This window comes from Entelurus aequoreus, linkage group LG11 (assembly GCF_033978785.1).
Source record: "Entelurus aequoreus isolate RoL-2023_Sb linkage group LG11, RoL_Eaeq_v1.1, whole genome shotgun sequence".
NCBI lineage: Eukaryota > Metazoa > Chordata > Actinopteri > Syngnathiformes > Syngnathidae > Entelurus > Entelurus aequoreus.
Genome location: NC_084741.1, coordinates 26,445,874 through 26,469,311, shown reverse-complemented (window position 1 = coordinate 26,469,311; position 23,438 = coordinate 26,445,874). Strand labels below are relative to the sequence as shown.

General features: G+C 40.5%; 1 protein-coding gene across 1 annotated transcript in view; it reads left to right on the top strand.

Annotated features, from left to right (window-relative positions):
• rundc3b (RUN domain containing 3b) overlaps positions 1-23,438 on the top strand; it is a 92,305-nt gene that overhangs the window by 63,536 nt on the left and 5,331 nt on the right. The window contains exons 8-9 of the mRNA XM_062062780.1: positions 2,903-3,060; positions 4,996-5,142. Coding sequence (XP_061918764.1) covers positions 2,903-3,060; positions 4,996-5,142 — 305 coding nt within the window. The remainder of the gene's footprint in view (positions 1-2,902; positions 3,061-4,995; positions 5,143-23,438) is intronic.

The window sequence follows — 23,438 nt, the reverse complement described above, 5'->3', positions numbered from 1 at the left end:
GTCAACAGAGGAGAAAAAATGTTTTATTTAAATAAACATTATTTATAAAGCAAGTTCGAGTATCATTGGCAAATTTTCACCTAGTCCCGGCCTTGGCGTGCTGCCCGCCCGCCTTGGCACGCATATGTGTCCTCTTTTGGGGATTTCAGAATATGATCAGCCTAGGCTACGACAACATGTAAAAGCCAGAGCTGGAAGACCCTCTTGCCTCGTTAAGATCTCCCGTTTGGGAACACTTCGGCTTTGCGTTGCGATACAACAATGGAGGACGAGAGGCGGACAAAACGAAAGCGGTTTGCCGACATTGTTCAGCAGCAGTAGGGTATGCTTCTGCCAACACGTCAAACATGCTAACCCATTTGAAGCAGCACCACCCCCAAGTGAACATCGCTTCAATGAAGAGAAAGACGGGCGTCGTGCAAACACCGCATTCAAGCAGCCTCTCCTTGGCGAGTCAGACAGGGCTAAAGCAATAACAAATGCCGTTGGTGTTTTTATAGCAGCAGATTTAAGACCATATTGCATTAAAAACTAGATTTTGACCCACTTCTATGGTGGAAGAACAATGAGCCCATATATCCTCTTACTGCCAAGTTAGCCAGGCACTACCTCGCCATACCTGCTACCTCCGTGCCCAGTGAAAGGGTATTTTCCACAGCTGGAGACATTTTAACTGCAAGCAGGTCTGCTCTTTCTGCAGACAATGTGGATAAATTGATTTTTCTGGCAAAAAACATGAAGATTGAGTGAAAGTCACCAGGGTTAAAGGCTTGGGGGGGGAAGAAAAGTTAATCAGAGGCTGAGTTGACTTGAAACTGTTTAATGTTGCACTTTTTGTATGCAGAAGAAAAGTTTTGTCATTTTATTTAATCTGAGCAACAACTTGAGGCAGTTTAATGTTGATTAACGTGGACCCCGACTTAAACAAGTTGAACAACTTATTGGTGTGTTACCATTTAGTGGTCAATTGTACTGTGCAATCTACTAATAAAAGTCTCAATCAATCAAAAAAAGCACTTTATATGTAGAAAGGTTTTGTTAAGAAACCATTCTGAGCCTTATCTTATTTAGTTTTTATTTGATATATGTTGACCACATTAACCCTGACAATGGACCCTGTGTGTAAATGTATGTTATTGTTATGCTTAGCATTCATGACTGCCTGCTGTTGCACTGATCAGCTTAGTGGTGGCTCACATCCATAACACACAGAGCTATTTCTATTTTTGGGCAGAATTATTATAGTGTTCCCAATGTTAAAAGGATAAAGCCATTGTTTACAGATTTGGTAAATAAATAACCAAAAAATGTATATATATATTTTCTTTTTACTGTACTGAAAATGAACCGAACCGTGACCTCTAAACCGAGGTACGTACCGAACCGACATTTTTGTGTACCGTTACACCCCTAATATTTATATATGAATATATATTTATATCCATCCCTTCCCATCCATTTTCTATACATGAATATTTATATGCATACATACAGTATATGGATATGTATGCATATATGTATATATAAAGTACCAAGTTTACAGTTGCAAAATTTGTATTTATTTATTTTTTCATCTTGTGAGGTTACAATTTTTTTTTCCCCAGCCATCTTTTATTCTGTTAACTCTCATTAGGGTCGCTCAAAGTCGGATCGTGGGGGCAGCAACCTAGGCAGAGAAGCCCAGACTTCCCTTCTCCACCTGCTTTTTCCAGCTCTTCCAGGGGATCCCAAGGCATTCCCAGGGGATCCGGGGCATTCCCAGGCCATCTGGGAGACAGTCTCTCCACGTGTCCTGGGTCTTCCCCGTGGTCTCCTAACAGTCGGACCCTCCCCAGGGAGGCGTTAAGGGGAAAATCGTACCAGATGCCCGAACCACCTCATCCGGCTCCTCTTGATGTGGGGAAGCAGCGGCTTTACGCTGAGCTCCTCCCAAATCACAGAGCTTCTCACCTGACAGAGGAAACTCATTTCAGCCGCTTGTATCCGTGATCTTGTCCTTTCCACCAAAGGTGAGAATAGGGACGTATATCGTACAATAAGCTTCTTTTTCACCACGACAGACTAATGCAGGGTCCACATTACTGCAGACGCCACACCGATCCGCCTGTCAATCTCATGATCCACTCTTCCCTCACTTGTGAACAAGACCTCAAAGTACTTGAACTCCACCACTTGGGGCAGTATATCCTCCTCAACCCGGAGATGGCAATCCACCCTTTTCCGGGCAAGAACCATGGACTCAGACTTGAAAGTGCTGATTTTCCTCCCAGTTGCTTCCCACTCAGCTGAGAACGGATCCAGAGAAAGCTGAAGTTCCTGGCCAGAAAAAGCCAGCAGGACCACATCATCCGCAAAAAGCAGAGACCTAATCCTGCAGCCACCAAACCATATCCCCTCAACGCCACGACTGTGCCTAGAACTTCTGTCCATAAACGTTATAAACAGCATTGGTGACAAAGCGCAACCCTGGCGGAATTCAAGGGTTCCCAAATGCATTGAACATGGTCCAAGGACTCATTGTCCAACGCCTCCCTCGTAACATGTTTAAAGTTCTTCCGGAGGAAGGAATTAAAACTCTCACTGACGAGGGACTCTGCCAGACGTTCCCAGCAGACCCTCAATATGCGTTTATCTGGCATTTTTAGAAAATAGAAACTTTAAAATTAAAGTTTAATCAGTGCAAATTACAACTAATACCGTATAGTATTACAAGTTTTTTTTTAGCAAAATTTAAATTCTTGTAATGTTGCAATTTTCTTTTTCACAAAAAGATTGAAATTTTAAAAAATTCTACATTCTTATTCTTGAAAAATGACAAGTTATATCTAACTCAATATTTATTCTTAAACTATATATATGAATGATGAATAACAATGTTTTGCTTTTATCTATTTGTCGTCAGTCTTACCTTGAAGAGCTGGTTCGTCTGCGTGAGGCTCAGCTGGCCGAGGCCACAACGCATCACAAAGCGCTTCAGCAGAGCCTGGTGGACACACACCTGTCACACTCGCTGGAGAAAGAACAACTAGAGTTCATCATTTTGGAACTGCAGGACCAACTGTGAGTTGTGGTTGGCATGGTGACTAAGTGGCGTGTGCCATTTCGGACACGGTGAGGGGCCTTGAGGTCACATGGTTACATGCAAACTATCTAATTTGTGGAAAGTCTTCTTTCTCTTATTCTCAAATTATTCCATGTGGGCCAATTAATCCCTTTAATGAATACTTCAGCACGTGTTGCATCTGAAGAGTACCATCACCACTGTGATTAAATGTAAACAAGTCATTGGTAACGTCATGTGATGTGTGCAAGATAGTCCACTCAATCTTTCAGAATAATTATTTTACACCCAAAGTGGATTTATGACTATGAATGTTTTTAACTATTTCTCCAAAAGTTGAAGCATAAAGGGAATGAGAAAATATTAGCTGTTGGTCGAGTGGAACCTGTTAATGTCGACGCCCCTCATGCTGGCTGACTGACATAAACAGTTAACAAAACATAACCAAAACTCAAATTATCCACCTTGACTTTGTCCAGAGACACAAGAAGAATGGGCTATCATAAAGGAGTTAATTTTTTTAAGCTTTTTTACATGCTGTTCCTCCATTTGTGCATTTTTTTTTGTTTACATGGTTATTATGTTTTATAATCTTATCTAACAGAGCTGCTGTGCTATAATCACATGTATTGACTAAAATCAATCAATCAATCAATGTTTATTTATATAGCCCTAAATCACAAGTGTCTCAAAGGGCTGCACAAGCCACAACGACATCCTCGGTACAGAGCCCACATACGGGCAAGGAAATGTGAATGACTATGAGAAACCTTGGAGAGGACAGCATATGTGGGTAACACCCCCACCACCCCCCCACCACCACCACCCCCCCCCCCCCCCACCCCCCCCCCCCCCCCACAGTGGATCCAACACATCAGCGAAAGTCCAGTCCGTAGTGGGACCAGCAGGAAACCATCCCGAGCGGAGACAGGTCAGCAGCGTAGAGATGTCCCCAACCGATGCACAGGCTAGCGGTACACCCCGGGTCCTGACTCTGGACAGCCAGCACTTCATCCGTGGCCACCGGACCTGTGTCCTCCCCCTCCATAAGGGAGAGGGAGCTGTTTTTTATGCACATGCAGATACAGTGTCGCCCGACTGGAAACTTAACTAGAAAACAAGTCAGAGTCAAAGGAAATGCAGCAACCTTTGGATTCACTTTGTTTTAGTATGTTTATTTGTATTCTTTTTTCTGTTTCGTTGTTCCTCATGTAAAGTAGTCCAGCATACACACACCAGGTAGGGTAATGTAATTTTGTATTTATATTTTTATTACGTCTTTATTTTTATTTTATTCATACTTTTTATATTCATATATACATTTTATTCTTATTATCTGTGTATTTTGTCTGTTGTTACAGTGCTACAACATTTTTCAAAATAGTGATGTCATTGTCAAAGCATGGGCATACGACACCACCCTATGGAATAATTACAATGAAAACACAACTAAAATAAAAAGAGTCAATATTTCAGAACAATTCCCAACAATAGAGTAATATTTGTGTAACTCAAAAACATATTATGATCCACATCTCATCACATAACTGCATTAGTAACCGTTTTCTTGAAAAAACAAATGACTTCAAAAAAAAAAAAATTAAGGAGCCATTTTTTGAATGGCTCTTTGAAAAGAACGCCTACCTTTTGAAGAGCCATAAATCCCATCTTTATATACTAACATTCTGGTTAACATGGCTGGTGGGATCCATGACTTATTTGTGTAAATATTTATCAAGCAGGGAAACATGAGTATTATGTCAAAATGACAAGGCAGAAACATGGTGAAAAAAAAAATCAACATATATTAATCATGTTAACATAATAATTATGTTCCTTTAAGTTGTTGTTTCAACCACCCGAATAAAGGTATTATTGTGTAACTGTAAGTAATCAAAAAATGAAAACTGAACATCCTTGTCTTTTGTCCTTAGGACAGTGTTGAAGAACAATGACTTGCGCTCACGACGGGAGCTGACAGCCCACCTCACCAATCAGTGGCCGTCGTCTGAGGCTTTGGACGCCAGCGCCGTTGCCTTGGACACGCTGCTGGTCAGGAAAAGCGCTGGACAGTGGAATAAGTAAGTCAATGAGATTTTCATATTTTATCGTTGTATCTGCAAAGAAGTGGGACTCAAACGGATTTGGCTGTACAATCCATGAATACAGAAGAATCAACCATCTCGTTAGGTCTTGGTCCTCCGTGTTCTTATCGCTAAAAAGGGCCTGCTTTTGTTGGGTCAATTTATGTTGACATGTGATCTAGTCAGTCCAAATCCAGATCACGGGATCAGATCGGGGATGATATTTGCCTGCTTTAACTGATTGGCGATGGGCTGATAAGCTGCCATGATTTTTTTACCACAGTTGTGTCTCAGTGTTGACATACTTAAAGGCCTACTGAAACCCACTACTACCGACCACGCAGTCAGTTTATATATCAATGATGAAATCTTAACATTGCAACACATGCCAATACGGCCGGGTTAACTTATAAAGTGCAATTTTAAATTTCCCGCGACACTTCCGGTTGAAAACGTCTAGATATGATGACGTATGCGCGTGACGTCACTGAGAGAACGGAAGTATTCGGACCCCATTGGATCCAATACAAAAAAGCTCTGTTTTCATCCCAAAATTCCACAGTATTCTGGACATCTGTGTTGGTGAATCTTTTGCAATTTGTTTAATGAACAAAGAAGAAGAAGAAAGCTGTAGGTGTGATCGGTGTATTAGCGGCGGACTACAGCAACACAACCAGGAGGACTTTGAGATGGATAGCAGACGCGCTAGCCGCCGACCTCACCTTGACTTCCTCCGTCTCCGGGCCACCGACCGCATCGATGATCGGGTGAAGTCCTTTGTCGCTCCGTCGATCGCTGGAACGCAGGTGAGCACGGGTGTTGATGAGCAGATGAGGGCTGGCTGGCGTAGGTGGATAGCTAATGTTTTTAGCATAGGTCTGTGAGGTCCCATTGCTAAGTTAGCTTCAATGGCGTCGTTAGCAACAGCATTGTTAAGCTTCGACAGGCTGGAAAGCATTAACCGTGTATTTACATGTCCATGTTTTAATAGTATTGTTGATCTTCTGTCTATCCTTCCAGTCAGGGGTTTATTTATTTTGTTTCTATCTGCATTTGAGCCCGATGCTATCACGTTAGCTCCGTAGCTATAGTGTTTCGCCAATGTATTGTCGTGGAGATAAAAGTCACTGTGAATGTCCATTTCGCGTTCTCGACTCTCATTTTCAAGAGGATATAGTATCCCAGGTGGTTTAAAATACAAATCCGTGATCCACAATAGAAAAAGGAGAAAGTGTGGAATCCAATGAGCCCTTGTACCTAAGTTACGGTCAGAGCGAAAAAAGATACGTCCTGCACTGCACGCTAGGCCTTCACTCTCACGTCCCTCAGCCACAAATCTTTCATCCTCGCTCAAATTAATGGGGTAAACGTCGCTTTCCGTTCGAATCTCTCTCGCTGCATTGTAAACAATGGGAACATGTGAGCAGCCCTTCCTCCTGTGACGTCACTCTACTTCCGGTATAGGCAAGGCTTTTTTGTATCAGCGACCAAAAGTTGCAAACTTTATCATCGTTGTTCTCTGCCAAATCCTTACAGCAAAAATATGGCAATATCACGAAATGATCAAGTATGACACATAGAATGGATCTGCTATCCCCGTCTATATAAAAAAAAATAATTTCAGTAGGCCTTTAAGATTGTACTCAGGGGGAAAGATTCCTTCGAAATGGCACGCTAAGAGAAACAGATTTACGTTTTCATTTTCCTTGTTACACACTTGCAGGACTCGTATTAATTCCAGGAGGGTGCATGTCCTGCCAGAACACCGGCTCCAATTTGAGAGCATGCAGCAACAAATGTGTCATCTAGCCACAGTGTGAAGATACTAATTCTTACCACTCTGGTGGAAAATAGTTCCTTCCAAGTATTATTATCACTGGAGGATTAGAGGAAGAGGAATGGCTAACCATGCTATGCACACAATGAGCAGGACAACACAAGAAGTTGACCGCATAAAGCTTTAATGGAGAATAGGGGTGATCGATTCAGATGTCGATACTATTAAAGGCCTACTGAAACCCACTACTACCGACCACGCAGTCTGATAGTTTGTATATCAATGATGAAATCTTAACATTGCAACACATGCCAATACGTCCGGGTTAACTTATGAAGTGCAACTTTAAATTTCCCGGGGAACTTCCGGTTGAAAACGTCTATGTATGACAGACCTGGGCATTCTGCGGCCCGCGGGCCGCATCCGGCCCTTTGTACGTCCCTGTCCGGCCCGCGTGAGGCCAATTATAAATTACAAAATAAATTTAAGAAAGTATCTATGTCGAGTGTGCAATACAACGGTGCTGCTTTTGTATTGAAAATCGTTATTTGTATTACTTCCGTGTGGACGTATGCGTGATTGTGAGTGAATGTGAACAACTGCAATTACAAAATAAAGTTGAAAAAACATCTATGTCCTGCGCGCAATACAACTGTGCTGCTTTTATTTTGAAAAGTATTATTTATGGGCGTGTGTCCGTGTGTAACCTGCGAGTGAAGGTGCACATGCAGCGACAAGTGATGCACGGTTTACACCAGAGACGACAAAAAGAGAAAAGTTGATGAGGAATGCCGTGTTTCCAACAACACATGAACTGCAAAGCAACGTCCCCTCACCTAAGGTGCGTGCCTGCGCAATTGCGCACTGCTCAAGCGTCCGCTGCGCGCAGCAGGTATATATGCCGCGCACCAAATCAAATCCCATCTGAATTCTAAACAAAATAAACATATTTATTCTATGTAATTTTGCAATGCAACTTTGAGTGACAGTGACAACAAGCGGCCCTAATGGTGTTCGTCAACACCGTTCAATTGAACACCGTTCAATTATTGTAACGTCTATCGAGATGCTTCGAGGACAGGAATTATATCGATCACTTTATTGAACAAAACTGTTTATATTCGGACATAACCACACCAAAAACATGAGTAAAACAATTCTATCTCGAAAAACTAGTCATTTTCTGCCGTACAAACCAGGCCAAAACCAACTTGTCATCTGTCACCAACACGCATAGCACTAAACCACTGGTGCGTTTAAGGCCACACAAAAAGTCGGACAACTCAAACACCACACAAAGTTACACTATGACTCCTCAGTCATACGTGTGCTTATTTTACTGTCATTTATTATTAATGTTAATTTATATATATTAGTCATGGAATGCTGTTACACACACTATGTTGAAGTATTACTATTATTATTATTATTATTATTATTTATCTTACGGTATATATCAAAAATAATATTGAGCAAAATTTAATTGAAATATTGTCGATGTGGCCCTCCAGCAGTGCTCGGGTAGCTCATGCGGCCCCCGGTAAAAATTAATTGCCCACCCCTGATGTATGATGACGTTTGCGCGTGACGTCAATGGTTGAAACGGAAGTATTCGGACACATTGTATCACAATACAAACAGCTCTGTTTTCATCGCAAAATTCCACAGTATTCTGGACATCTGTGTTGGTGAATCTTTTGCAATTTGTTTAATGAACAATGGAGACTGCAAAGAAGAAAGCTGTAGGTGGGATCGGTGTATTAGCGGCTGGCTGCAGCAACACAACCAGGAGGACTTTGAGGATAGCAGACGCGCTATCCGACGCTAGCCGTCGACCGCATCGATGATCGGGTGAAGTCCTTCGTCGCGCCGTCGATCGCGGGAACGCAGGTGAGCACGGGTGTTGATGAGCAGATGAGGGCTGGCGTAGGTGGAGCGCTAATGTTTTTATCATAGCTCTGACGAGGTCCCGTAGCTAAGTTAGCTTCAATGGCGTCGTTAGCAACAGCATTGCTAGGCTTCGACAGGCGGCACAGCATTAACCGTGTAGTTACAGGTCCAGTGTTTGGTTCGGTCTCCTGATAGTAGTATTGTTGATCTGCTGTCTATCCTTCCTGTCTGGGGCTTATTTCTTTTGTTTCTATCTGCATTTAAGCACGATGCTATCACGTTAGCTCCGTAGCTAAAGTGCTTCACCGAATGTATTGTCGTGGAGATAAAAGTCACTGTGAATGTCCATTTCGCGTTCTCGACTCTCATTTTCAAGAGGATATAGTATCCGAGGTGGTTTAAAGTACAAATCCGTGATCCACAATAGAAAAAGGAGAAAGTGTGGAATCCAACCCACACAGCAAAAACACTCCGCGGCGGATCCCCCGCGGAGGTATCGCGCTTTCCGTAACGGAATCGCGAAACGGACTTGCTTTTAGGAACGTATCCGCCACGGAGGCGGGTCGCGGAACAATGTCAACTTTGGGAAGTTGACATTGTTTTCTTATTATATTTGTACTATCATTCTATGTTTGTATTCGTGTAGGCCAGGGGTGTCCAAAGTGCCATTTGCGGCCCGCTGGTCATTTTTTAACGGCCCCACGGCACATTTTAAAAATACGATTGAAAAAAATAAAAAACATTAAAATTGGTATTTAAAGAGCAAACAGGTGAAATGTAACAAGAAAATGTAGCAATGTTTACTCTAATCACTAATCACATCTAATCGCTGCCATGTAGGCTGTTTCTTTCTTTAAAAAATAATAATGAATCAAAATCAATGTCATTATGAATTATTGACCTATTCAAGGCTCCAATTACGTCACATTAAATGTTTTGAGATATTTTTTGGGGAAAATGTTGCATATTTTGTGTTTGCCATGTAAAAAAACGAGCCGTTTTTTTTAAAGAAGGGCCTAAAACGAACAAACAAAAAACAAACAATAAAACTTACAATTGACAGATAGATCTGAAGTTGATCTCGAGATTATTGTGTTAAAAGTAAACAGTAAAAAAAAAAAATTATAGTTTATTTTTTAACACTTTAATGAGTAGGACCCTTTTGGATCCCCTACAATTTTAGTGTGATTAGTTTTTAAGTGTCATTGCTCAAAAAATAATAATGAATTAAAATCAATGGTGTTATGAGTTAGACCTTTTTAAGGATCCAATTATATAATCTCAAATATCCCACTTAAAAATTGTATTGGGTGAAAATATTGCATATTATGTGTTTTTTTCATTAAAAAAAGGGTTTTCTTTGACAAAAAGAGCATACAATTTAAATCTTTAAAAAATGTTACATTGACAGATAGACCTAATGTTGATCTAGAGATTTAAAAACTTGAATAATAACACAAATAATAATACTGAATAATGACACATTTTTTATATTTTTTGGACCAAAACCCTTTGGGGTCCCTGGGATCAAGCCTGAGTGGAAGCCTAACTGTATATTTTTTATACATATATTGTATTGGTTTTTAAAATTAAAAATATCAAAATGGCCCCTGCTAGCTTTGATTTTTCAATGTGCAGCCCTCAGTGGAAAAAGTTTGGACACCACTGGTATAGGCCTATTAACACTGGGAAAAGGCGGTTCAGGACAGGCCTGGTTGTCAGGGCTGATTCAATAGAATATTTGCATAATCATGGTCAATCAATAAACCTAATGGCACCATTCATATTAAGTAAGAAACCTCACCACTCTTTGTCGAGCTGGGCCATTTGATGGTTCATTCAAAAATGCCTCCACTGCCTCCAACTGTTCCAGTGGAAACTGGATATTGGCCGGCATTTCAACTTCTGGCCCTGGTAATGGTAAACCTGCTGGTTAAGAAGTTTACCTTCGCCATCAGCTGGTCTTGAGTGTGCTTAATAGTTTCCAGCAGGCTAAGGATCTGGACCTCAGCCACTGTTGACAAAGAGCAGTATAAAATATATCATGTTTCAGTGTTTATCCTCATGGACGGCGTGGCGAAGTTGGTAGAGTGGCTGTGCCAGCAATCGGAGTGTTGCTGGTTACTGGGGGGTTCAATTCCCACCTTCTACCTTCCTAGTCACGTCCGTTGTGTCCTTGGGCAAGACACTTCACCCTTTGCCTCTGATGGCTGCTGGTTAGCGCCTTGCATGGCAGCTCCCGCCATCAGTGTGTGAATGTGTGTGTGAATGGGTAAATGTGGAAATACTGTCAAAGCGCTTTGAGTACCTTGAAGGTAGAAAAGCGCTATACAAGTACAACCCATTTATCATTTATTACTCATAATCCTGACATTAGCTATTGACCTTAGTTAATGACAAAAGTTATTGACAAAGTTTGAAGAAAATATGTGATTGGTTGTGAATTTGAATTTTTTCCAAAATCTGTGGCACAGAATGACCATCCGGTATTTGTCAGTTATTGCTCACCAGAGCAGGAAATGTTGTCGGCCATTCTTCCCCCTCGCCATGTTGGCCTGTAGGCCAGGCTGGATCCAGGCTCCTCTGTCTGCCACATGTTGAGAGCTGGTGAGGGGGGTGGAGGGAGTTGAGGAGGGACTGCCGTTCCTAGTGAGGTGGGCATTGTGAGAGAGTCATCAGTTAACCACGACTGATAATACCCAAGGGGCCTATCTATTCACTAATATTTCAGAGATCAGTCCCTACCTTGTGTAACTCTCTGCATGTTTAATGCAGGTGCTAATGAAGGCATATGAATGCGTCCTTCCCCATGGTGATGTGCTAAGGGAGATAAATTGGTATTAAATGGTTGTGATCTGTTAACCATGGTTACTGGATGCTGAGATATTATTTCGGAGATCAGTCTTTAACTAGAAAGTTATCTCCAGTTGAGGAGTTGAGTTGACGAGTACTCATGACTCTTGCTGGCACTCGGCGAGACGGTGGAGCTGGGAGAAGGGATACAAGGAGAGGGGAATATCTTTAGCACTAAGAATGTTAACCATATCTTTAATATTAATGTGGTGGTTTAGTTTTTTTTCGATGTTAAGAGATTGTTCCTTACTCTGCCTGTGCAATTGGCTTGCCAACCCCAGAGATGCGAGGTCACCATTTCCCGGGTCTTCTTCGCTATCATCCGAGTCCCCGAGACGATGGCTGTTGGGTAACCATATCATTAGGATTATTGCAATACCAAAATTGCCATATATACATGTAGTACAAGCATCTCTGGTCTATTTTTGAATGCTACCGGAAATAACCTTCCTATTACTGTAGAAACATGACAAAAACAAGACGGAACACACTTACACTGGCTTCCTGTTCCTTTTTTCTGGCAGCTCCTCATTCTCTGCTAAATATATCCTGTGGTGTACCTCAGGGATCAATATTAGGACCTAAATTATTCAATCTCTATATAAATGACATTTGTAAAGTTACAAAAGATTTAAAGTTAGTATTATTTGCGGATGATACAACAGCGTTTTGTTCAGGAGGGAACACACAGAAGATAATACAAATAATAACAGAAGAAATTAACAAATTAAAAAGATGGTTTGACAGAAACAGACTATCGTTGAATCTCAGTAAAACTAAAATATTGCTATTTGGTAACAGTAGAAGAGAAAGTCAAACACAAATAGACGGAATAGAAATTGAAAGAGTAAATGAAACCAAATTTCTAGGTATAATGATTGATGATAAATTGAACTGGAAATCTCACGAAAAAATATACAACATAAAGTAGCAAGAAACACGTCAATAATGAATAAAGCAAAACATGTTCTAGACAAAAAATCACTTCATATTCTCTACTGCTCACTAGTGTTACCATATCTGATCGAGTTACTGTGTAGAAATATGGGGAAATAATTACAAAAGTACACTTCATTCATCAACGGTGTTACAAAAAAGATCAGTTAGAATAATACATAATGTTGGATATAGAGAACATTCAAACACTTTATTGAATAAAAAATACTGAAATTCCACGACATAGTGAATTTGCAAACAGCTAAAATTATACACAAAGCAAACTGTAACCTGCTACCCAAGAATATACAACAATTCTTCTCCAAAAAAGAGGAGAAATAGAATCTTAGAGAAAAATGTAATTTAAAACATTTGTATGCACGTACAACACTTAAGACCTTCAGTATATCAGTATGTGGAATTAAATGATGGAATGGATTAAGCAAAGCAATCAAACAATGTACTAATATGATCCACTTCAAGAAACTCTTCAAACTTAAAGTGTTTACAAAGTACAAAGAAGAAGAACCATGATGAACATTCTGAATTTATTTAATTCATCCATTCTTTCACTCTCAAAATAATCTTACTTATCTCATCATATGAAATGTAACTTACTTCTCCAATTATTATTTATTTATTTATATTGTGATTACTTATGAAGTATATTGTGAATAAATTGAGAACAGGAAGTGAACAAAAGTTTTAGCAACTGTTATGTAAAAGAAAAGGGGTATAATTAAATAAACTCTGCTTCTTCTTACTCCTTTTTGAACATGTTGAAAAGAAACTGGAAATTGTGATGTATCATGTTGTATGCTTGCATGTTCGAAATAAACTGAAACTCAACTAATTTTATATTTTTTTCTACAATTAACTATGCCAAAAAACTCATAACAGACATACCTTTTTTTTTTGGAATGGAAACAAAAACAACAGTGCGTCACACACAGCTAGTCCACAGTAAACTGGATCTCGAGCTCCACTAAAGAATAAAGAAAGATATAATACACACTCATATTAATAGCAAAGAACGGCTGTTACCACTACGAATATCGTAGCATGTAACCTACACACATTCACAGCGTCTAACAAAAAATAGCCCAAGTTAACTGTATTGAACTTTTGAAATGTTAATTTACTGTACGATACTCACCGGCTTCACGCGGGAAACTTTCAAATTCTGGAGTCGGGTCCCCCGGAACACAAAACACAGATAAAAGACAATTTTACAATAGCACGGCGAAAAAATGACCGTCGTTGTGTGGGTTTTTTGACGAATAACACTCTTTTTCCACTTTTCTTCGCTCCCGCCTCACCTTCCGCTAGCGTCCAGCCATTTCGAATTTTCTGGATACGTGACGTCAGACGCACGTCCCCATGCAAAGCATTCTGGGAGGCGGCGCTGGGAGTGAATGGAAACTTGCGTCGCATCAAGAAAAATACACAGCAAAGAAACTTTACTTAACTACCATAACATATTCTGCCGAAATTGCTATTCCATTTTAAATAAAATAGCCTTTTTTTACATTATATAAAGTTTTACTGCTAGTCCTAATATCAAACAACGTAATTACAATCATACATAAATGATGAAGGAAACACAAAGGCCGATCTTTACTGTGAATGTAGCAATAAATCAATAAATCTATACTTAAATTCGTGTTCCAGCAAAGAAAGTCCACAAATGATCGATCTTGGCTCATGCGCGTACACACTAGTAGGCGTGTCCACGTCTGCGGGTGCAGACATTGGTCACTCAGTATCCGTGTAGGCGGAGCCTATACTCTAGGCGGCGCGCGCCGGTTTACTCTGCCGCGTCCGCGAATCAGACACTGGTCCGCTCAGGATCCGCTGTCTGACCGTACAATTTTCAGAGGCGGAGCCAAAACGAATGTGACAGTAACGTGGGTTGGGCGACTTGAAGGCGGATCTGTGTAGGAGTCTTCTGCTGTGTGGGAATGAGCCCTTTTACCTAAGTTACGGTCAGAGCGAAAAAAGATACGTCCTGCACTGCACTCTAGTCCTTCACTCTCACGTTCCTCCTCCACGAATCTTTCATCCTCGCTCAAATTAATGGGGTAATCGTCGCTTTCTCGGTCCGAATCGCTCTCGCTTCTGGTGTAAACAATGGGGAAATGTGAGGAGCCCTTCAACCTGCGACGTCACGCTACTTCCGGTACAGACAAGGCTTTTTTTTATCAGCGACCAATAGTTGCGAACTTTATCGTCGATGTTCTCTACTAAATCCTTTCAGCAAAAATATGGCAATATCGCGAAATGATCAAGTATGACACATAGAATGGATCTGTTATCCCCGTTTAAATTTTAAAAAAACAATTCTGTAGGCCTTCAATACCTAGTATAGCATACGTATATAAACAACACTAAAGTGATGAGATTTATATTTTTCTTTTTCCTATTATTACAAAAAAATGTTTTGATCGTTTTTATTATTGTATCGGATCGGGGCTTGAAATCGGCTGGGATCTGAAGCCAAAACATCGGATCAGAAGCCAAAAATGTTGATCGGTACATCTGTAACTGCAGTATTGTTAACATCAGCATTATCACTAAGGAGCGTGAAACAACAGCAGCAGCGACATACTGTAATTACTGTCTCTTTAAACCGCATTGAAACCTCACATGCTGTTAAGTGAAAAGTAAGCTTCGAAATAAAAGCATAGCAGAATTAACTTAACCTGACTCTCGCCAGACCTTAGTAGTTCGCTGAGCTCAACACAAGGGTCTAGGCTCGAAGGCATTGCAAACTCCTTCCAGATAGCAAAAAATAATGAACCAATCAGGATCGCCGGGCGGGATTTCAAAGATGTGACGTAGCGCCGAAGCGACTGTTTGATTCAAACAACACGGAGCGAGGAATCGTGTGCTGACATTGATTCTGTTATTGCAACTGTTTTGCAACATCGATCGAATATTAATTATTTAAAAGTTGAACAGAGAATGGTTTTGAAGGCATTTATTGGTGGCAAGGATGTTTTGGTTCTTCTTCCGACCGGGTTTGGATTTCGCAGCGTCGCTCTCATCAGCGTCACGGGTTGATTTCGATGTGAGTGGTTGAAGTAGCACGTCATTCAAGATAACGGACGAGTGGTTTATCCAATCACATACAATTATTTTTTACAAGGCCCCGCCTTCTGAAATACATCTCCTATTGAGAACTCCCAGGTCCTTGTGTGGAGCTCAGCGAACGACAAGGATCTGGCGAGAGTCAGGTTAGTATTAACCTGGATTCCACGACATCAACTAAATAAATGCATTTTTTTTTTTTTTTTAGATTTTAAGCCACCGGAAGCAAGATTTGCGCATGTACGAAAAGCCTTATTGTGGTTGTTGTCAAGACGTTTTGATTGATTGATTGAGACTTTTATTAGTAGGTTGCACAGTGAAGTACATATTCCGTACAATTGACCACTAAATGGTAACACCCGAATAAGTTTTTCAACTTGTTTAAGTCGGGGTCCACTTAAATTGATTCATGATACAGATATATGGGGACGGCGTGGCGAAGTTGGTAGAGTGGCCGTGCCAGCAATCGGAGGGTTGCTGGTTACTGGGGTTCAATCCCCACCTTCTACCATCCTAGTCACGTCCGTTGTGTCCTTGGGCAAGACACTTCACCCTTGCTCCTGATGGCTGCTGGTTAGCGCCTTGCATGGCAGCTCCCACCATCAGTGTGAATGTGTGTGTGTGAATGGGTGAATGTGGAAATACTGTCAAAGCGCTTTGAGTACCTTGAAGGTAGAAAAGCGCTATACAAGTATAACCCATTTATCATTTATTATCATTATATACTATCATATATACTATCATCATAATACAGTCATCACACAAGATAATCACATTGAATTATTTACATTATTTACAATCAGGGGTGTGGGGGGGGGTAGGATATGGACATCAAGTAGTGGACATAGAGAGAGAGAGAGAGAGAGAGAGAGAGAGAGAGAGAGAGAGAGAGAGAGAGAGAGAGAGAGAGAGAGAGAGAGAGAGAGAGCGATCAGAAGGCATAAGAACAAGTATCTGCATTTGATTGTTTACATTTGATTATTATCAATCCGGGGAGGGTGTTAGTTTAGGGTTGTAGCTGCCTGGAGGTGAACTTTGCGGTTTTGAAGGAGGATAGAGATGCCCTTTCTTTTATACCTGTTGGGAGCGCATTCCACATTGATGTGGCATAGAAAGAGAATGAGTTAAGACCTTTGTTAGTTCGGAATCTGGGTTTAATGTGGTTAGTGGAGCTCCCCCTGGTGTTGTGGTTATGGCGGTCGTTAAGGAAGTAGTTTGACATGTACTTCGGTATCAGGGAGGTGTAGCAGATTTTATAGACTAGGCTCAGTGCAAGTTGTTTAACTCTGTCCTCCACCTTGAGCCAGCCCACTTTAGAGAAGTGGATAGGAGTGAGGTGGGATCTGGGGTGGAGGTCTAGAAGTAACCTGACTAGCTTGTTCTGAGATGTTTGGAGTTTAGATTTGAGGGTTTTGGAGGTGCTGGGGTACCAGGAGGTGCATGCGTAATCGAAAAAGGGTTGAACGAGAGTTCCCGCCAGAATCTTCAAGGTGCTTTTGTTGACCAGAGAGGAGATTCTGTAGAGAAATCTCGATCGTTGGTTAACCTTTTTGATTACCTTGGTTGCCATTTTATCACAGGAAAGGTTAGCCTCTAGAATGGAACCTAGGTAGGTGACCTCATCTTTCCTGGTGATAACAATGTCACCCACTTTTATGGTGAAGTCATTGACTTTCTTAAGGTTGATGTGGGACCCAAACAGGATGGTTTCTGTTTTACCCAAGTGTATGGATAGCTTGTTGTCAGCGAGCCAGGTGCAAGTTCTACAGAGCTCAGCACTGAGGATTTTCTCCACCTGTGACTTGTCCTTCCCGGATACCAGCAGGGCAGAGTCATCCGCAAACAAAAACAATTCCCAGTCGCATGCCGATGACATGTTGTTTATGTATATTAGGAACAGTAAAGGTCCCAATATACTGCCTTGGGGGACTCCACAGCTCACAGAGAGGGGGGGGGACACGGTGCCGTTCACCTCTACCACCTGCTCCCTCCCCTCCAAGTAAGATTGCATCCAGCTCCATGAGGTTTTGTTAAATCCGATTGCTCTGAGCTTATCCAACAGTATAGCGTGGTTAACGGTGTCAAAGGCCTTCTGAAGGTCCAGCATGACCATGCCGCAGTATTTGCCCGCGTCCACCTCATGTTTGATGTGGTCGGTCAGATAGAGAAGGCATGTGTCAGTGGAGTGGTTAGTTCTGAAGCCGGATTGGAATTTGTACATGAGTTTATTAGTGGCAAGGTAACTATCGACTTGTTCATAAACTATTTTCTCCATTACTTTCGAAATGGAACTGAGAATAGAAACAGGTCGGTAGTTGCCAGGTTCCAATTTGCTTCCTTTTTTAAAGAGGGGAGTTACTCTTGCTATCTTAAAATCTTTTGGTACTTGGCCTTGTGTAATTGATAGGTTTATTATGTGCGTGATGATCGGGGCAATGATGGAGGCAGAGTCCCTGAGGAATCTGGAGGGAATATTATCAAGGCCGGTGGCCTTGTTAGGGTGGAGCGCGCTCAATTTTTTAAACACCTCATCAGCTGTGACCATTTCTAATTTGAAATCATCGTTGGATACTCCTAGCTTTCTGTATAGGGCTTTAATGTGTTCTACACCAAAGCGACCAGAGTGGTGGGACAGCTTCTTGACAAGAGTTGCGGCTATGCTGGTGAAAAAGATGTTAAGTCTGCTAGCTACCTCCATTTTGTCTGTAATGAGGGAGTCACCCTCCTTGATGCTGATGTTGGTGAGTCTTGTTTTAAGTTTCTGGCTGCAACCAGGAAGCTGGTTGTTGAGAATTTTCCAGAGCTCACGTGGCTTATTTGTGTTTTCCTCTATTTTGTCGTTAATGTAATTTTTTTTAAAGGATTTAGTCAGGTTGGTTGACTTATTTCTTAATTTATTGCATTGCTTTTTGAGAGTTGAAAGGAGTAACAAAATTAGTGCAGCAGTTATCAAATGTAAACAGAAGAATTTAAATTGAAAATATGCACAAATGGAGAAAAACATTGTCGTAGGTTTAAAAACCCTTTTTTCTATCAGCCATTCTGTTTCTGTCTCTGGACAAAATCACAAGTACCATGTGCAAACAATGGCTTGTTCCTTGAATCTTTGACGCCCACTTATGTCCGCAGTCTAACAGTTGTGGAAAAAAACGGGTTCCACTAGACCAGGGGTCACCAACCTTTTTGAACCCAAGGGCTACTTCTTGGGTACTGGTTAATGCGAAGGGCTACCAGTTTGATACGCACTTAAATAAATTGCCAGAAATAGCCAATTTGCTCAATTTACCTTTAACTCTATGTTATTATTAATAATTAATGATATTTATCTTTGTGGAAACACTGATCATCTTAATGATTTCTCACAATAAATATATATAGAAACAGATAAATATCAATATGCAACACTTTATTTTTATATTTTCTCTAAGTGCACATTTTTCAAATTGAACATTTTCAAATGATCACTTCTTAAACAGTCTTGTGAAATCACAATATCCCATTTTAACTAGCTAGCCACTGAAATTTTTTAACAAATCATGAATTACTTTGCACCATGTTTGTACAAATAATAACTCATGTAAAATACAAAGGTCAACTCTCCAATTTTTAAATAAATCATGTCACACTTTGAACTGATACCAAATCTGTTATCTGTTTCTTTGTCAGTTAGTGGGAAGCCTGGCATTGCATGCTGTTAACTAGTGTGTTGTACTCTGGTGTGTAACTTGACACTGCAACTCTGAGTGAGTCTTGCAGATGTGCATCAGTGAGGCATGTTCTGTGTTTGTTCTTGATAAAGTTCATGTCAGAAAAGGCTGACTCACAAAGATAAGTTGAACCAAACAGGCTTGCAACCTTCATAGCTGCTGCGCATACACCACTGTACTTTTCTGTGTCAACAAGGCACCAAAAGTTTGGTGCAGCCTGGTGGGCTTTGAGGTGGAGGTCATTTTGCAGTGTTACAATTTCCATCTCCACCTGTTCAGCATCCATGCTGAATGTTGCACTTAACTGCTCAGCAATGCATGATATGTCCACGTTCATGAAAGGATTACAAATGAACGACACACATGGCTCAAGCTGATCCAGGTCACAAAACCTGTTCTCAAACTCTTGCCCAACTCTGTTTATGACCTGAGAGTACTTTTCTGCAACTTTGTCAAAAGACTCAGATGCAGAAGCATTGTCTTTCAGCACCATCTGCACAGAGGGAAAGTGCAGCACTTTTTTTCTCTGTAAATGTACAGAGAACAGGTTCATCTTAGCTTTAAATGCATTTAAAGCACTTATCATATCGGCGACAGTTTTACCTTTGCCTTGCAGCTCACAGTTCAAACTGTTCAGTTTTCCAGTAATGTCCGTTAAAAATGCAAGGTCAAGTATCCACTCAGTGTCCTCCAGCAGCACGGTGTCCTCACCTCTGGACTGCATGAACTCTTTGATTTCACCCAAAAGTGACAAAAAACGTTGCAAAATTTGTCCCCTGCTGAGCCATCGGATTTCTGTGTGTAGTAGCAGGTCACCATATTCAGCTGACAGCTCCTCCAAAAGTACCTTGAATGTTCTGTGCTGTTTAGCTCTGGAGCGGATGCTGTTTATGATCTTTACGACGGGAGTCATTACGTGCTCAAAGCAGATCACTTTTGCACATAAGGCCTGCTGGTGTATGATGCAGTGGTACTGCAGAAAGTTTGGGAACTCTGGGTCAGCTTTACAGTGAGCAACGAATCCTGTGTGTCGGCCGATCATAGCAGGAGCCCCATCCGTAGTCACTGATACCAGCTTTTCTAGCGGCACCTTTTTTTCCACCAAAAACTCCTTCACTGCGTTATAAATGTCAACTCCCCTCGTAGTTGTCTTCAGTGGCAGTAGTGTCAGAAGTTCTTCTTTTGTGGAGAAATCATCAAACACCATCCGGATAAAGACCATCAGCTGCGCCGTACTGCTGCGGTCCACCGACTCGTCACACTGGATGCTGAACCACCGGCACCTCGCCAGATCACGGTCCAGCTGATCTGTCAAGTTCCCAGACATCGCCGACACTCTTCTTACCATTGTAGTTGCCCCGAGTTGAACATCGGAGAGACTGGAGAGTACATCGGTTCCATATTTCTCGTCTTCAAGCACAGTTTTAGCAATTATCATCATTGCTTCTTTGACAACCTCCCCGTCTGTGAATGCCTTCTTTTTCTTCATCAAGAATTGCGCAGCTCTAAACGAGGCTTCGGTTGCTTTGTGGGAGTTTTTAACCGGTCTAGTGAAAAAAGACTGCTGTTTGCACAAAGCTGCCTTTAACTCGCGGGCTTTTTCTGCGCGCAGTGCACTGCCTGGTGGGTAGTTAGCATAGCTTGTGTGACACATAGTGAAATGTCTCTCCACATTGTGCCGCTTTGCTATTGCCACAGTTGCCCCGCAAATTAAACACACGCAGGATCCTTTCACAGTGGTAAAAAAAAACTCTACCTCCCATTCGTCGTGAAAAATATATGTTTTCTTTCTTTTTTCTGACATTTTTTGGGGTAACTCTTCTCATATTCGCTGCGTTAGCTTGTTTGTAAGAGCGCAACAAACGCTACGTTTTGGTCATGCGCACAATACTGACCTTTGAACTATACTAGGTCAGAGTTCATTTATATTAAACACAAAAACACTTTACATTTTAAGTGTTTGTTTGTTTATATATATATATATATATATATATATATATATATATATATATATATATATATATATATATATATATATATATATATATATATATATATATAAGTGTTTGTTTGTTTTTATATATATATATATATATATATATATATATATATATATATATATATATATATATATATATATATATATATATATATATATATAAATATTGTCATTTGTAAGTTACATGTAAGTGTGATTTAAACAATAATAGCTAAATAAATAAATCTATATACGTATATATATAAAAAATGGGTATTTCTGTCTGTCATTCCGTCGTACATTTTTTTTCCTTTTACGGAAGGTTTTTTGTAGAGAATAAATGATGAAAAAACACTTAATTGAACGGTTTAAAAGAGGAGAAAACACGAAAAAAATGAAAATTAAATTTTGAAACATAGTTTATCTTCAATTTCGACTCTTTAAAATTCAAAATTCAACCGAAAAAAAGAAGAGAAAAACTAGCTAATTCGAATCTTTTTGAAAAAATTCAAAAAAGAATTTATGGAACATCATTAGTAATTTTTCCTGATTAAGATTAATTTTAGAATTTTGATGACATGTTTTAAATAGGTTAAAATCCAATCTGCACTTTGTTAGAATAATAAGAATTAAAGTAAGAATTACAATTTATTAATTATTCTTTACAATAAAAAAAAAATTTACTTGAACATTGATTTAAATTGTCAGGAAAGAAGAGGAAGGAATTTAAAAGGTAAATGTATATGAGTTTAAAAATCCTAAAATCATTTTTAAGGTTGTATTTTTTTCTCTAAAATTGTCTTTCTGACAGTTATAAGAAGCAAAGTAAAAAAAATAAATGGGAACGACGCCGCAATCAGCATAAGGTGCGTGGAGCGCGCAGCTGTGGACAGTGCAATCGCCCTCTCGGACCGTATAAAAGGGCGAGAGACGTGAACATCAAGGGAGGAGACGGAGAAAGACGGCGGACGGGAGGAAACCATCCTCTGCTGCCACGCAAACGACGGCGACGTGCTGCTGAAAAGCAGACGGCGGACGGGAGGAAACCATTCATGTGCTCACGTGAGAAAAAAGGCAGCTGCTGTAAAGCAGCAAAAGACTCTGTGATTGAAATAATAAAGAAGTCTAAACCATCTGACAATGTCTTCCCTGGATCGTCCTGAGAACCCGCGCGACAGTTAGGACTGTCACACTAGTAAATAAATAAAATTTAAAAATAGAGGCAGGTCACTGGTAAGTGCTGCTATTTGAGCTATTTTTAGAACCGGCCGGCGGGCGACTCATCTGGTCCTCGCGGGCGACCTGTCGCCCGCGGGCGCCGCGTTGGTGACTCCTGCACTAGACAATTGTATGTCAATGTTACGACTCTGCTTTATTGTTATGTTATTACTCATGCTTTTATATCATTTGATAAGGTAGTAAGCTGTGAGTAGGTTAGATATAACTATTGAATACGATCAAAATCAAGTGTAAGATTACTATTTCAGTGTTAATATTGCAGTGGTCCGTGGGCTCCTCTGTAGTGGGTCTTGAGTTGAAAAAGGTTAAGAACCCCTGCTGTATACAATGACCCTGAAGGGCACTGCAGATGGAAATTAGCCTTTGGCTACAATCTGGCACATTAACATTTTATATGTCCATTAATGTGCATTGTCCCATGTACTATAACAAAGGAGTTGTAATATACATCTATTAACAAGCTTATTGGTGTGTTTAGTGGGACAGGCGAAAGTTAAGTCAGAGAAAATGCAGTAGTTTATAAATTAATTAATGTTTCTGTGCGGCCCGGTAGAAAATGCGTCACGGAACGGTGGTTGGGACCAATGCCTTAACTCAGTGTTTCCCCCCTGGTCAAAAAAGGCAAACATGAATCTGAATTGATGTTTTCTTTCAGTCCGTCTGGACTTCATGGAGGCAGATGACCATCTGGGCCGCAACAGTACTCAAGTGTAACACACTTTTATTTTACAGCAGTTGTGTAATGACATTTATCCATCTATTTTGTACGGCTTGTCTCTTTTAGAAAAAAAAAAAGATTGTTTAAGTGGTGAATCTGTATTTT